This window comes from Nyctereutes procyonoides, unplaced genomic scaffold, assembly GCF_905146905.1.
Source record: "Nyctereutes procyonoides isolate TBG_1078 unplaced genomic scaffold, NYPRO_anot_genome, whole genome shotgun sequence".
In the NCBI taxonomy this organism is placed as follows: domain Eukaryota; kingdom Metazoa; phylum Chordata; class Mammalia; order Carnivora; family Canidae; genus Nyctereutes; species Nyctereutes procyonoides.
The window spans coordinates 38,062,429-38,076,837 of NW_026575126.1; the positions used below are offsets into that span (position 1 = coordinate 38,062,429).

Here is a 14,409-nt window from a genome sequence, read left to right on the forward strand (position 1 = left end):
CGAGCTGTTTCCCACATCCAGGTCCTGTAGCGGCTGCTCTGGGAGCCGGGAAGCAAGTCCCCCGGGCATCTGTGGGCTCTGCGGGGCTCTCCGGGGACGGTGCTCCTGAGAGCCTGGTGGACACTGGCAGGGCCCGGGCAGCCTGAGTGTGGCTCCTCAGCCGTGCGGAAGGCCTGGCACGCTACCCGGGTTCCAGGAGGCCCCCGGGACAGTGAGGCTCGGCAGGTGTACCTGCGCGTCCGGGGAGGTGAGGGGGGCTTGGCGGGTGGGCCGCTGTCCTGACTTCCTATCACCACCCCCTCCTTCCCCACCCGCCCTGGCGATGACACCCCGAGGCCCTCAGAGGAGACCCTGGTGGCCAAGGCAGGTGGAGGCTGGGCGGGGGCCGTGCTGGAGCAGCCGGGGCCATAGGGACACCATCGGGGGACCCACGGAGGATACGGCGCTGTCTCTCTGCTCCTTCCTCTCTGCGCTTGTTTTCCAAACAATTTGCTTAATGTGACTCCCGGCCAAGCTGGACATGAGTAATCGTGTTTATCCGCTGTGGGGCGATCCCGTGCCTTCCTGGGGCGGGCGGGGCCGCGGGGAGGAAGCACCCTGGCCCGTTAACTGCTCCCGTCCTCCCTTTTCTCTGCAGAGAGGACGAGCCGCACCTGTGCCCGCCCTGCCCGGCCCGCAGCGGCCGCGATGGAGCCCCTGTTCCCGGCGCCCACGCTGGCCGGCTGGAACGCCTCCTTGGCGGCCCCTGGCGGCGGCGGTGACAACAGGACGCAGGAGGGGCTGGCGCCCTCGCCAGGGGCCCGAGCAGTGGTGGTGCCCGTGCTGTACCTGCTGGTGTGTGCGGCGGGGCTGGGCGGCAACGCGCTGGTCATCTACGTGGTGCTGCGGCATGCCAAGATGAAGACGGTCACCAACATCTACATCCTCAACCTGGCCGTGGCCGATGTGCTGCTCATGCTGGGGCTGCCCTTCCTGGCCACACAGAACGCCGTCTCCTACTGGCCCTTCGGCCCCGTCCTGTGCCGCCTGGTCATGACGCTGGACGGCATCAACCAGTTCACCAGCATCTTCTGCCTGACGGTCATGAGCGTGGACCGCTACCTGGCCGTGGTCCACCCCATCCGCTCCACCCGCTGGCGCCGCCCCAGGGTGGCCAAGCTGGCCAGCGCTGCCGTCTGGGCCTTCTCGCTGCTCATGTCCCTGCCGCTGGTGGTCTTTGCAGACATCCAGGAGGGCTGGAACACCTGCAACCTCAGCTGGCCCGAGCCCGTGGGCCTGTGGGGCGCCGTGTTCATCATCTACACGTCCGTGCTGGGCTTCTTTGGGCCACTGCTAGTCATCTGCCTCTGTTACCTGCTCATCGTGGTCAAGGTGAAGGCGTCTGGCGTGCGCGTGGGTGCCACGCGGCGGCGCTCGGAGCGCAAGGTGACCCGCATGGTGGTGGTGGTGGTGGTGGTGTTTGTGGGCTGCTGGCTGCCCTTCTTCATCGTCAACATCGTCAACCTGGCCTTCGTCCTGCCCGAGGAGCCCGCCTCTGCCAGCGCCTACTTCTTCGTGGTCATCCTGTCCTACGCCAACAGCTGCGCCAACCCTGTGCTCTATGGCTTCCTCTCCGACAACTTCCGTCAGAGCTTCCGGAAGGTTCTGTGCCTCCGCAAGGGCTACGGCGCCGAGGACGCAGAGGCCACAGAGCCACAGCCCGACAAGAGCAGCCGGCTGCAGGAAGCCATGCTGCCCGCACGCGGCTCCGAGGCCAACGGGCTCATGCAGACCAGCCGGCTGTGAGGGCCGTGGGCGCCTGGCCCCGGGTGGCCCCTGCCCGGCTCGGTCCGGATCGCCCGCCGAGGTGCCCCCCTGCCGCGTCCTGGCTGCTCCGTGGGGTGTGAGGACCAGTTGTCTGGGCCGAGGCCGTGGGTGGCCCTGCAGTGACAGGCTGTCTCTGCCACCTGCCTGTTCTCGCCGCGGAGGCTGGCTTCGGGGATGGAGGGAGTGGGCGGGAGAGGACGGGTGTCCCGGGCGGGGCTCAGGGCGTTGGCGTCCTGCTACCCTGCCCCCAGCCTGTGCCAGCTGGCCAGGCCGGGGAGTGACCGCTGGTGTGAGCTGGTGCCGCCTGCCCTGACTCTGCCCTCCGGTCCCAGTGCCTCCTCACATCCGCCCTGCGTGGCCCAGTCCAGTGTGAGTCCGTGACAATAGCTGACCGCACGGGGCTCCGGCCTTGCCCCCTGTGCTCCCAGGACCTGGAGCCGATGGCGGGAGCTGGCCGGTGTGAAGGGGCAAGGCTGTGGGCGGGCGGGGATCCCAGGGCGGACGTCTGGGGCTGCAGAACTCCGTTACCATGGAGACCCCAGCCACCCGCTGCCCACCCCCACCGCTGCCACAGTCAGGGCTGAGGGGGCAACGAGGGGTGGGCCGGACGCCGAGGGCTCCCTGGTGGGCGTGGGTTGGGGGGGCCGCCGGCAAAGTGGCTGAATCAGGGGTGGAGAGTCGGCTCCCCAGGCCTTGGGGTCCGGGGGACACAGGTGTCCAGGGGGCCCTGGCAGGGGGTCCTAGGGCCTCGGAGAGGCCGCCCTGGGGAGGGCCAGGCCCCTACAGCCCCCTCTTCTGCTTCCGCCGGGGGCTCTGGCCTGGCAAGGGCGGGAGACAGAGCAGAGGGAGCGGCTCCCAACGCAATAGCAGCCCTAGGAAGGCAGCGCCGTCCGGGGCACTCAATGCCAGCGAATGCCAGGCCCAGCCTCCCGCCCCGGGAGCGCCAGCGCCTCCCACCGCCCCACCTGCTGGGGTCCCCTGTGCCTTGGGGCTCTCTCCAGGTCTGGAAGGAGGAGGACCCAGATGTGGGGGCTCGCTTGGCCCACGTGCACCCACCCCGCTGCTGGTCTGGACAGCGTGCCTGCTGTTGCCCCAGCTCACGCCCCCGCGTCTGCCCAGAGCAGGACCTCCGGCCCGCAGGAGGCCAGAGGGGGCGGGGGGCGCCAGGGGCCTCCACGGTCAGCATGACCCAGGCCTCGCACGGCCCTGGACAGAGGCCAAGGCCTGAAAACACGATGGCGTAACAAGGGCGCTTGTGTTTGACAACCCGATCTCCTGAATAAATTAGAGGATAAATGTTTGACTCTTTCCCAAAGCAAATATTGTCCCTGGAGCCGATCGAAGCTGCTGCAAATCAGAGCTGGTGGGTCAGGTGAGGCTGGGCTGGGATGGCCAAGCCGCCCGCCCTGGGAACCAGGGCACGTAGGCGACAGCGGGGGTCTGAGGGGCAGCCAGGCATTGCCTGGGGGGCCGGTGTGGGCCGCCTGGTGGGCTTTCTGGGAGTTGGCGTCACGTGTGGCCTCGAAGGCTGCAGGGAGGAGTCTGGTCCTTCCAGGGTTGTGGGCGGGGGGTGGGGGGAGGCTTGCTGGGGCCCCTGGCTCTGGCGTGGGGACGGGCTGTCCCTACTGCCCCTGGCTCAGTTCCCGGGGTGGGGCAGCTGGAGCTGGTGATCGAGCCCTCCTGCCCCCCTCCCAGCGAGGGAGAGTGCCCGGGGGGGAAACTGAGGCTCCTTCACCTGCTACCGGGTACACCTCCCCCGAGATTGGGATGCAAACTGCATCCACTCAGAGCGACTTTGGGGAGTGAGCAGATGGCTCGGAAATCTCCGCCCAAATCAATTTCTCCCAATTGATTTGACACCGTGAGCTCCTCCCCAGGGCCGTGCCGGCCAAGAGCGCCGGGCGCGTGTGTGTGCGAGCGTGTGCACCCACGCGTGTGCTACAGGCGCCAGCAGCGCCCTGAGCGCCAGCTGCCGTGGGCTGTGGGCGAGCACGGGGGTGAGCGTCTCGTGTGTGTTTCTGGGGCCTGATGGGGGGTCTCTGTGGATCCCGGGTCTGGCCACTCGCTGGGAATTGGGCTTGGCCAGTGTGGACGGGCCCTGACACCTTGGGTGCGGGTGGGGCCCTGAGCAGGAGACAGGAGGACCCGGACACCCCCAAACGCCTGTCGGGGGGGGGGACGGGAGCTGTGAGCGGGCTCGGGGGCCTGGGGCACAGCCTGGACAAGCCACTGGCCTCCCTTGGGCAGCACAGGCGGGGGACGGCTGCGGGCACCACGCGGCTTGCAGGCCGTGTCCCCAGGCCTGGGTGGGGGTGGGGTGGCACAGAGCAAACACGCTGCGGTGGAGTGACCCGCTTTATGGGCTCTCTGTCCGCATCGATGCCTTTTATTGGCTGCCGGGCTCCAATGGCTCCCAGAGTGACCTTGCTCAGGAAATCCGGCCTGCAGGGGCAGGGTGAGGCTGCCTCCGGGGAGGGGGAGGCACCGGCTCTGTTTGCCTGGCAGGGCGGGGCAGCCGGGAGAGGCAGCCCTCCAGGGAAACCAGGCTGCCCCCCCGAAGCTGGGTGGGCAGCGGGGCGATGCTTGTGCCCCTCCCTCCCAGGGCCCAGGCTCCCCCGGCACGCCCTGTGCCCCCCGCGGCCCTGACCACTGTGCGTGGTCCCTGGGTATCGTGGGCCCCGCTCAGTCCCAGCACGGGGTGCAGGTCGTGGCCCTGTCGGCCCGTCTCCCCCACACCCATACCTGTGCTGTGCCCGCTGGCCGGCCTGGGGCTCCGGTCCTCCTGGTCAGGGCTCCACGGGCTGCTCCTCAGGTTAGAGGAAACTGATGGAGCAGGGGGGACGGGCGCGAGGTCCCTGCTCGACAGCCCACTGTGCCCCCATGTCCCCAGGCAGGTCTACCCTGTCCATGGGCAACAGGCGCCCCCCACACTGGGTCGTCGAGAAGGCTCAGTGACCGGACGTGGCCCGTGGCGGGAGGTGAGAGCCCTGGAGCCCAGGGTGGCGGGGGCGTTACCACCTGATGCAGGGGCCACGGGCTCCAGCTGGGGCCAGCGGCCAGGAGAGCCGGGCTGAGCCTCCCTCCGGGGCTTCCTGTACCCCACTGGGCTCCCCCGGCCGGGCAGGGGTCAGGGTGAAGCTGGGCCTGGACATGGGGTGCGGGGCAGGGGGAGACACCCAGCCCCTGCCCATGTGCATGACAGGACCTACTGGCCTGGGTTGGAGGTGCCACGGGGAGGGGCCTGTTAGCCTCCGGAGCCCCGTCCCTGGGCACCCTCGGTGCTGTGAGGTCTCCCTCCGCACCCACTCAGCGCCCAGCAGGCATCCCTGGGGTCCCTGCAGCCAGGCCGGGTGGTCCGGGGACTGGAGATGCAGGAGGCGGGGGCGGGGTCACGGGACAGCCTGCTGACCCCTGGGGCCTCCGCAGCCACTGCACACAGGGCCTGTCGCCGTGTCCCCTGGGGCCGCCTGGATCCCCTGGAGCCGCCTGGATCCCCTGGAGCGCAGATGCCGCAGTGGGAGGCAGCCCCGGCCCAGGCCCTGCTCACACCTGCCTGCTCCAAGGAGTCAGCCAGCCGACTGCGCGTCCCAGGGCCAGCCAGTCCCCCGGCTGCTTGGGACGTGCTTCCACCCGGGGTCCCCAGCCACAGGTTCACTAAATATTTTCACGTAGGCTTTTAAAGATTTTATTTATTTATTCATGAGGGAGAGAGAGAGAGGCAGGCTCCACGCAAGGAGCCTGATGTGGGACTGGATCCCGGAACCCCGGGATCACGCCCTGAGCCCATGGAGCACCCCTGGGCATTCCGATGTATTTTAATGTGCTGAAAGGCATGTGGGGGGACGTCTGCCCCTTTCTGTGTGTGGGTGCGCGGCTCAGGGGCATCAGTGCCATCCCACTGGGGTGGGAGCGGGACCACCATGGTCCACAGGGCTCCCCCACCGTCCCGACCTGGAGCTCTGCCCTCCACCCCGTCCCCGGGCCCCTCCGCGGCCCTCCTGTCTCCAGGGACCTGACAGCTCCGGGGGCTTGGAGAAGGGGACCTGCCGCAGTTGTCTTCCTGCGATGTCTCATCTCCCTGAACACGACATCCTCTCTCACGCTCCACCTGCAGGAGCCCGCGCTGGAGGGTCTCGATGACCCTGCATCATGTGGATGGACCACGTTTTGTTCATTGCTCCGTCATGGACGGATGACCTGAGCGGCTTCCCCGTCTTGGCCACCACGTCGGGGCGCATCCCACGGATGTTTGATGGCCGTGCTGCTGCGACTCTCTTCCCCCTGAAGTGTGCGTAGCTCAGGGTGCATGGACCGTGGAGGCGTCGCAGCCTCCTGTCTCGCTGGCACGTGGGTGTCATGTCCCCCCTCCCCCCACCTGGGTGCCCCGGGCTCACCACCGTGTCTGTAGGCTCTGCTGTGATGTCTCACAGGCGGGGTCAGAATGCTCTAGAACCCTGTCCATTCACACTTCTCTTCTACAAACTGAAACAGTGGTTTTGGCGCACAAACAGCAGCACTATCCATGACAGCCCAAAGACCCTTGCACGGACACGCTGAGGACCTGCCACATGACAGGAGTGACGCCCAGACATGCCCCACCGCGTGGACCTGCCCGGGGCATGTGCCGCTCGGAGACAGGAGCCACACGGCACCGTGTGATTCTGTTTCTATGAAATGCCCAGCAGAGGCAGACCCAGGCTCAGAGGGCAGACCTGGGGTCACTGGGGCCAGGGAAGGGTCGGGGTCTCTCTGGGGGGGACGAGAAGGTTCTGGAACGAGGTAGAGGGGGCGGTTGCCCTGCACTGTGAATGTGCAAAATGAAAATGCCACTGAGTTATTCACTTTAAAATGATGAATTTCATGTTATATGCATTTTACCTAAATTGTTTAAAGGGGTATTTTTATGGGAATCCACGAAACCAACAGATTTACCTCACGTTGCGCACACTCCCGGGCACACTGCGTGCACACGCTACGGCCGGTGCCTCACACTTGCTGTTCCCGTGGGCTCATGTCCTGTCGACTTCCCGAGTGTCCCCCCACCGGGGTGCCCTGTGGCTCTGCCCAGCCCTCGGCTGCACCTCTCACTGTGGACACGGTGACTGTTCCATGGCTCTGGGTTGTTCTGTGTTTTGTTTTGTTTTTTTTTTAATAAGTGGACCTGGAGGGTGTGTTAGGCAGGGGTGCCGGCCCTGCCCTCTTGCCTGGATCCACCGGCAGCGCCCTCCGGCTGCTGTCCCCGAGGGCCCTTAGGCATGCCCCCACCCCCCCGAGGCCCTGCCGCCCCGCCCAGGCCTCCCCGCACAGGCTCCGTGGCCCTGGGCTCCCGGCGCCCCCCACCCCTACCCCCTGCGCTCCGAGGCCGCCCCAGCTGCGCCCGCCCGTTCCCGCCACTCTGGGCGTGTCCAGCTGTTGCCGCCGTCACCCGGCACGGACGCAGCCCGAGGGTCCCCAGGTTGGCGTCGGGGCCACAGGGCATAGGGCCTCTGGCTTCCCACAGCCCTCCCAGCCCCCTCCCGGCCTGAGAGGGGCCACGGCTTCAGCAGCCTGGGACTCCCATCTGGCCCCCTCCCCGTGTCCGAGGCTGTCACGAGCCCCCCCGAGTCTTGCTGCCACCTTGCGGGTATGCCGGCAGGGCCTGGGGGGGCCGGACCCCCCCCTGACTCCCCGATGTGTCTCAGTGTACAGGTCCCTGCCAGTGCCGGCCTCCTGGTCTACGGACCTCCAGGTCAGGGCCCTGCGTGGTGTGAACCCGAGACCTGGCCTGGGCCCGGGCTGGCCTTTGCAGTGACAGGAGTCCTCGCCCTCACCCGTGGGTCTCAGCTTCCTCACGGGGCAGCCCACTGGCCGTGATGGGCGGTAGGACCTGCATGTGGACTGTGGGACACCACGGGGTCCCCTGCTGCTCTAGAGGCTTCAGGACGTGGCCACAGGGCAGGCTGCTGGCAGGGAGCCTCTCTGCCTCCGGACAGGCCCCGTGTGGACACCGAAGGGGGTCCCAGCACCCCTCCCAGGGAGGCTCCCTTCCTCTGTGTGGGCCCTACCTGCTGGGGGCAGCCAGCTCCCTGCGCCTTGCACACCTGGGGCTTCTATCCCCCTTGCTGGGCCTCAGTTTCTCCACCTGTCAAAGGCATGGCCCTCAATCCAGGGACAGCCCCTGTCTGTGTGTCTGGGACAACGGTCCCTGCTGATTCCTCACCCCTCCTTCCGCAGCCACAGCACCACCTTCTCGGGGTTTTGTGAGGACCTGGTGGGGATGGGGATTTTATCTCCTGCCACACTGGGTGCTCTGTTGGGGTCCCAGGGTGAATGAGGACTGAGGGAACCCCCCACTTGGCCTCACACCCTGCACCTGGCCTCACACCCTGCACCTGGCCTCATAGCCCCTACCTGTGCACCTGCCGCGCCCTGGCCAGGGCCCCACCTCTCCTGCCCGCCTGCAGCTCCAGCCTCCTCACACAGGCTGGGCCTCAGCCAGCTCCCGGGCCCTGCTGATGCCACATACGGCTCTGAACACGGCCTGGGCCTTACGGCCCCATCGCTCAGGAGGGAGCCGCTGCAGGGGAGACGCGGGGAGGCCCGGGGAGGGGGCAGCCGTGATGGGGACCAACAAGGAGCTGCACAGAAGAAGGAGCAGCCCTGGAGTGGCCCCGGGGGAGGGGGGCAGCCTGGTGGCTCCAGGTATGAGGTGGAGGGAGCCCCGTGGGGGAGCCACCCTGGCCCTGTGCACCCCGACCTGTGCAGCTGTCCCTCCTCGCCAGCCCCAACTTCAGCCACATCTAAGTATGTGGTGACCCTGGGACATGTGAGCTCCCCAGGCACAGGGGCCCATCGAGGTGCTGTCTCCCCTGCCAGCCAGATAGACAAGGGGACGCTGGGAGGCTCCACAGCCTGTGTTCACCGCAAGGACAAGACTATCTCCCTGCGCCCGACGCCACGCTGTCTTGGGGCTGTGGCCGCTCTCCTGCCCCCTTGGGGTCCAGCATGCCTCGGGCCGGAATTGCCTGTGCCTGGGCAGCACATGCACCCGGCCCTGACCCCCAGCGTCTGGCCAGCAGGTGCTTCGCAAATGTCCCCTTGGTGCTGCACCCGGCCCAGCTGTTTATACCACAAGGGTCACTCCACCTCGAGGGCCACCCCCGCCCCACCCGCCCTCTGCGTGCCGATGCCACAGGCCTCCCCCCGAACTTCTCAGTGTGGATGTCTGGTGTGTGTCCGTCCCCTCCAGGGGAGGCCCGGGTCTGTCTTGCCCTAGCCCTGTCCTTGGCGCTCCACTCAGCACCCGATGTGGTCGTTTGCTGCACACAGTCGGTGCTCAAACGCTGCTGGTGTGGCTCGTCAGCTTGCAAGGTGAGGCCGTGCCGGCCAGGGTCGGGGGCAGGAGCGCCATCGAAGGCTGGGCTTTGTGGGGGACCCTGCCTGAGTCCCTAGACCAGCTGGCCTCTGCAGGCAATGGAGAGGTCGCCATGCTCGCGTAGACGGTGGTATCCCGGTCACGCTGCAACGTGCGCCCAGACGGCGTCACCGGCGGCTAAGGGCAGCCACAGGCCTTGGGACTGCACGACGCTGTGCTCGCTGGGCTGGTAACTCCAGGTGTGCAGGCTGAGGCTCAGGGCCTAGACACCAGGCACTGCACACGGGAAGTGGCCAGAGGCCAGGTGGAGGGCCCCGAGCCGTTCAGCTCCGTGCCAAAGGGTGCGGCCTGGAGGCCGTGGGCACTGTGTGTAGACGTGCCCGCACCCGGAGCCCGGCGGGCCCTCATTCCTGCTCCTGCCCTGGGGTCCTCAGACCCCCGTTTCGCCCTTCTCGCCTGCAGGGGGGCAAGTGGAAGCCACCCGTCAAGGCTTGGGGTCACACAGTCTAGACACTGCACCCCACGGTGTGTGTTCCGGGGCCTGGCAGCCTGGCCCGCGGGGGTGGGGGCGCTGCTGGAGGGGTTGGGAGAGACGGTGGGGGGGGGGTGGGCTGGGATGTGGGTGGGCGGGTCTGGCTAAGTGTGGACACTGCCTGGCCCCTAGGCCAGTATTCCTGCAGCTGGGCTTCCAGGGGGCACGCTGCTCGGGGACCCAGGGACCCAGCTCCTCCGTCCTGCCCCCCCAGAGGCTGGGCCCAGGGGCCGCTGGGGGTGGGTGGGCAGGATCGAGGGGCCTGGGCCCCCCTCCACCGCAGCCCCCTCCCCAGGACACCTTGCTTCCCCTTTACGCTGCTGTCAGGAGCCAGAGGCAGGTGCTATGCCCCCCGGGCCTGTGTCAGGGCTCTCCTGCCCCGTCCCTGCCCCCTCCGTGCAGGGTGTCCTCGTGGGAGCAGGGGGGCCGCCTCTCCACAGACACCTTTGAGGATTGAGATGTCAATGGGGGGGCCGCATGCAGGGCAGGGGCGCCCACTGCTCCCCACTGCTCCTGTGGGCGTAGGCGCTGAGGGTCAAGGGGGGGCCAGGGGGTAAGGGGGTAGACAGCACCGCACGCCTGGCCGTCAGGGGGCCCTAGGCCAGATCAGGCCCCACAGGTGGCCCCAGGGGGAGCAGGGGGCTGGAGGCTGCTATCTGTGCCAGAGGCTGGTGGGGGCGGGAGGGGCCGGTGTCTGTGATGGGGGGGCCCCTACTGTACCCTGAGCCCCACCGCTGGCAGGGCTGTGCCCCTGTGCCCAGGGGAGGTGGCAGGTAAGGCCAGGGCCCTGCCTGTGTGGGGTCAGTCGGGGGACCTCCAGGGCCTCTGTAGGCACCGACAGGGGGCGGGGTGGCCTCCTGGATGCTCAGCCCCCTGCACACGTCCATCTGGACCCTGATGCGGCTCTGAATCCTCCCAACGCAGATGCAGGGTCAGCCGGCACCGGCCCCCGTGGAGCCCCACCTTTCAGGGGCTCTCTGGGCCGTAGCAGGTCCCCTGACCCTGGGGACCCCGCGGCTTCGGGGGCGGGCTCCGCTTCAGCTCTCAGGCCCCCCCAGCCGCTGGGGAGCGGCGGCTGCGCTGCTTCGGGGAAAGCCCAGGCGGGAGCTGCAGGCAGAGGGTGGAGACCATGGTCGCCAAGGCCCCCCCACCTGGGCCTCTTGCCTCGGCCTCCCCTGTCCCCTGCCCCAGGAGACCTGGCTGACCCCGGGCCGTCCATGCACCAGGCACCCGGGAGGCTCAGCCGGGGCAGAGGAGAGGGCAGGCGTGTGTGGTCGGGTCCTCAGTCTCCCCTGAAGTGCAGCCCTGTGGAGAGAGGACCTGGACCTTACTCCAGGAAGCCCCTGGGGCCTGCAGCCCAGGACCAGTGTGTTGCTGTCGCACAGCGGGCCTGCGACCCGTGCCCGGGCTGAGGGCCACTCAAGCTGCAGAGCCTGACCCGCCCTCCTTGCCGCCCTGACCCTGGTTCCTCACGACAGGCCCCTCCAGGGATCCCCCTCCACAGGCAGGCCCAGGCCTGGGGTCTCGGGCACCATGGCACCCCCGGGCCTGACCAACAGACAGTCTGGGGCCTGGAGGGGAGCAACCCGGTATCTGTGAGGACCCCCTGCCCCCCAGCTCCCCGTGGCCATCCCGCAGTTGGGTGCGCTGCCTCTGGCCATCACCGTGGACGAGCCCTTCATACTCAGCCCCCCCGCCCCGCACCCAGGCTTCCCCTGCACCATCCAAGACCCACATGCCTCGGGCCAGCCGCAGAGCTCCTGGGCGGCACCGTGCACGGCCTCGCCACCCGCCACTGGCCCCGGGTCTGCGGGGTGGGCTCCCGGGTCCTCCTGCCGCCCCATCCATGGCCTGGGTCAGGGGGCCTGGGACCACTGGGTTGGGGGACGGCTCCGTGGGCTGGCCGTCGTCCCCCTCTGGGGTGCGGAGACGCGGCGGGGGGGAGGGGGGGGACAGGCAGAGCTGAGACTGGGCGGAGCCTGTGAGGGGCCGGAGGCCAAGCTGGGGGTGCGGGGGCACAGACTGGGGCCACCGTGCCTGCGCCAGGCCCACCCATGACGGGGACACGCTCCCGTCTCTGGCCAGGTGCCTGGTGTCTGCCCACCTCTCTGCTGTGCCGTCCCACAGCAGAGCAGATGTGCTGTGACCCCAGGGGGGGGGTCCTTGACCCTGGTCCAGCCTTTCAGAAGAGGGACCTGTGAGGCCCCCAGGCCGTGCAGGAAGGGGCTGTGCCTGCTGCAGGCTGGAGCCTGGGCCCACACTGGGACCTGGCTGCCCCCCCACTCTGGGTCTGGACAGATGGACCCTGGGCCCAGGGGCGGGGCCGGCGCCTTGGCCTCCGGAGCAGGGACGCGTGCTTCCCTGGGGGGGGGGGGGGCAGGGCGACTGAGGACCAGGGAGGGTCAAGGAGGGGGAGGCAGAGGCAGGAGTGGCCCGCCCGTGGGGGCTTCTGCCAGGCCGAGGCCCTGAGGCCTGAGGGCCGCGGGCGGGGCCGCACCCACTGGAGCCCACGGCTCACCCCGAGCGGGCACGGTGGCCTCCTTGGGGACGGACGGTGTGCAGGTGGCCCACACAGGCGCCCTGACTCAGCGCGTGCTGCGTGCGGGCTGGGCTCTGACACCGGGCAGCTTGGCGGGAGCTGGCAGGCCAGGGCGCCTCGGGGCACCCCCCGGCAGAACCAGCCTGGCCCCTGGGCCACCCCCGGGCTCTGCGGCTCCCTGCATCTGGGCCTCAGTGTCCATCTGTATCGTGGACATCCGTGGGCTGAGAAGGGGCTGGGGCGTCCCCTGCAGTGGACGTAAGCAGGATGAGCACAGCCACTGGGGGTCAGGCTCTGGCGACGCTGCAGGGCCCCAGGGTCCCTCCCCGCACCACCCCTGACACCAGCGGGCACAGCTGCCCCCTACCCAGAGGTGGGCAGTCACGTACTTCCGAGCGAGCGGCATAGTGAGTGTACATGGGGGGCACCTCCCCAAGGGGGCAGGGATGGGGCCCGGGGGTCCCTGGGGTCTGGGTGGGCCCCTGGCTGCAGAGCATCAGCTTGAGTGCAGGGCACCCACCCGAGGGCGGAGGGTGACTCAGCAGGTGGCAGGAGGACCTGGACAGAAATAGCCTCCCTTAGACACGCCGCCTGACATCTCCGTGACGACGGAAGCGGGCCCGAGCGTCACGGCCCATGGGTCAGCGGCCCACGGAGGGGGCTGGGCTCCCTCCCCGCCTCCCCCCGCTGCAGCCAGGAAGGCCACCCCGGAGCCTGGACCAGACAGCCCCATGGCCCCCGGCGCAGCAGCGGGCCCTAGTGAGGGGGTCCAGGGGGCAGGCCGAGTGCCTGTCACCGCAGACTTCACATGCAGGGGGCCACACAGGGGGTCCTGAACCGGGCATGCTGGGGTCGCTCCCCCATGAGGCTGGAAGGCTCCCCAGGCAGGGACACCCAAGGCATCTGGGAGGAAGCCAAGGCCAAGCCAGCTGCACCGGGGCAGCCCTGTGGCCTCAGGGGGCTGGCCGGGGAGTGGCACGGAGTGACCCTGCAGGTGGGGTGATCCCCCTGCTACGTTGCCCCGCCCCAGCACCCCCTCAGGCTGAGAGCCGCAGGGCTCCCTGGCATCCCCTCCCCAGAGGGACACAGGTGAACGTGCCCAGGGTGGGTGAGCTGCCTCAGGGCCTCACCTTTCCCACGAGCCCGGCCAGGCGTTGGGGGTTGGGCCTCAGGGGTGGGGGTCGAGCCTCTGGGGAGCTGTTCCTCACTCCAGGGCCTGGGCATCTGTCTGCACAAAATTTCCAGCTCACAGGCCGACAGCGAGTGCCCCGCCGCAGCCCCGGAGGACGCAGCCATGCCCCCCAGCCTGGGGCCACTGGCCCATGGACAGAGAGTGAGCCATGCGCAGCCCCCCCCCCCGCCCCGCCGCACTCCGGGGCCCAACGACCGCCACAGGGCCCGGGGGGGTGAACGAGAGGTGCTGTGCACAGGGAACACCGTCTCCCGTGCTGGCGATGATGGGGCTGAGTGGCCCGTGGCACACGGGGACTTGACACCTCCCAGCGGCTGGATGGTCACTGGAGCGGGGTGGGCATGGGGAGAGGGGCCTCCTGGTACGCAGCCCTGACACAGGACGAGGGATGGCGCATGGCCAGGGGGCGGTGGGAGCCCACTACCCACCAGAGCCCAGCCCACCTCACTCCCTGGTTGAGGAGAGGCCGGGCCAGGAAACTGACTACTCAAGGTGACCAAGGTGGCTGGGAGGGGACGGCCCCCAGCTCATGGTCCCCAGGCATCTGTGCCCCTGGGTGCTCACCCGGTGCCAGGTGGAGGTGGCAGGGAGACAGCCCTGTCCCAGGCCCTGCCTGCCCCCCTGCAGGAGCTTTGGGGCTGCGGGGATGCTCACCACCCCGGGGCCCAGTCTCTCAGGGCGGAGCCAGGCTGCCAGCCTCACGGGGACAGCGTCCAGGACACACGGAGAGAAAAGCGTGGGGCTTTGGTCATCACTGGGGTGACAGTGAGTGTTGTGGCTTCCACGGCGGCAGGAGGCGACACTGCCTCCGCAGGACCTGCAGGCGGTGCAGGTGGGCAGAGGGCCCCTGTCTGGACGCTGTCCTGAACCACATGGACAAGTGACATGTCGAAAGCTAACATGCTCTTTATTGGAAGGGCCGGGGGACAGTCCCTGCCTCATGTCCGGCCAGGCCACAGAGGCACCCGCCGTGGCACCAGCCCCGG

The 14,409-nt window shown here is 68.8% G+C and overlaps 2 protein-coding genes across 2 annotated transcripts; both read left to right on the forward strand.

The window, feature by feature from the left end:
• Positions 1 to 653: 653 nt before the first annotated feature.
• SSTR5 (somatostatin receptor 5) lies at positions 654 to 1,915 on the forward strand. Its single transcript, XM_055341038.1, has one exon. The coding sequence runs from the start codon at positions 688 to 690 to the stop codon at positions 1,783 to 1,785; it is 1,098 nt and encodes a 365-aa protein (XP_055197013.1). The 5' UTR covers positions 654 to 687; the 3' UTR covers positions 1,786 to 1,915.
• Positions 1,916 to 1,980: 65 nt separating this feature from the next.
• On the forward strand, positions 1,981 to 6,579 carry LOC129519823 (uncharacterized). Its single transcript, XM_055340657.1, has 5 exons — positions 1,981 to 2,175; positions 3,684 to 3,803; positions 4,697 to 4,784; positions 5,233 to 5,474; positions 5,921 to 6,579. The coding sequence occupies exons 1-5, from the start codon at positions 1,981 to 1,983 to the stop codon at positions 6,005 to 6,007; spliced, it is 732 nt and encodes a 243-aa protein (XP_055196632.1). The 3' UTR covers positions 6,008 to 6,579.
• Positions 6,580 to 14,409: the final 7,830 nt, after the last annotated feature.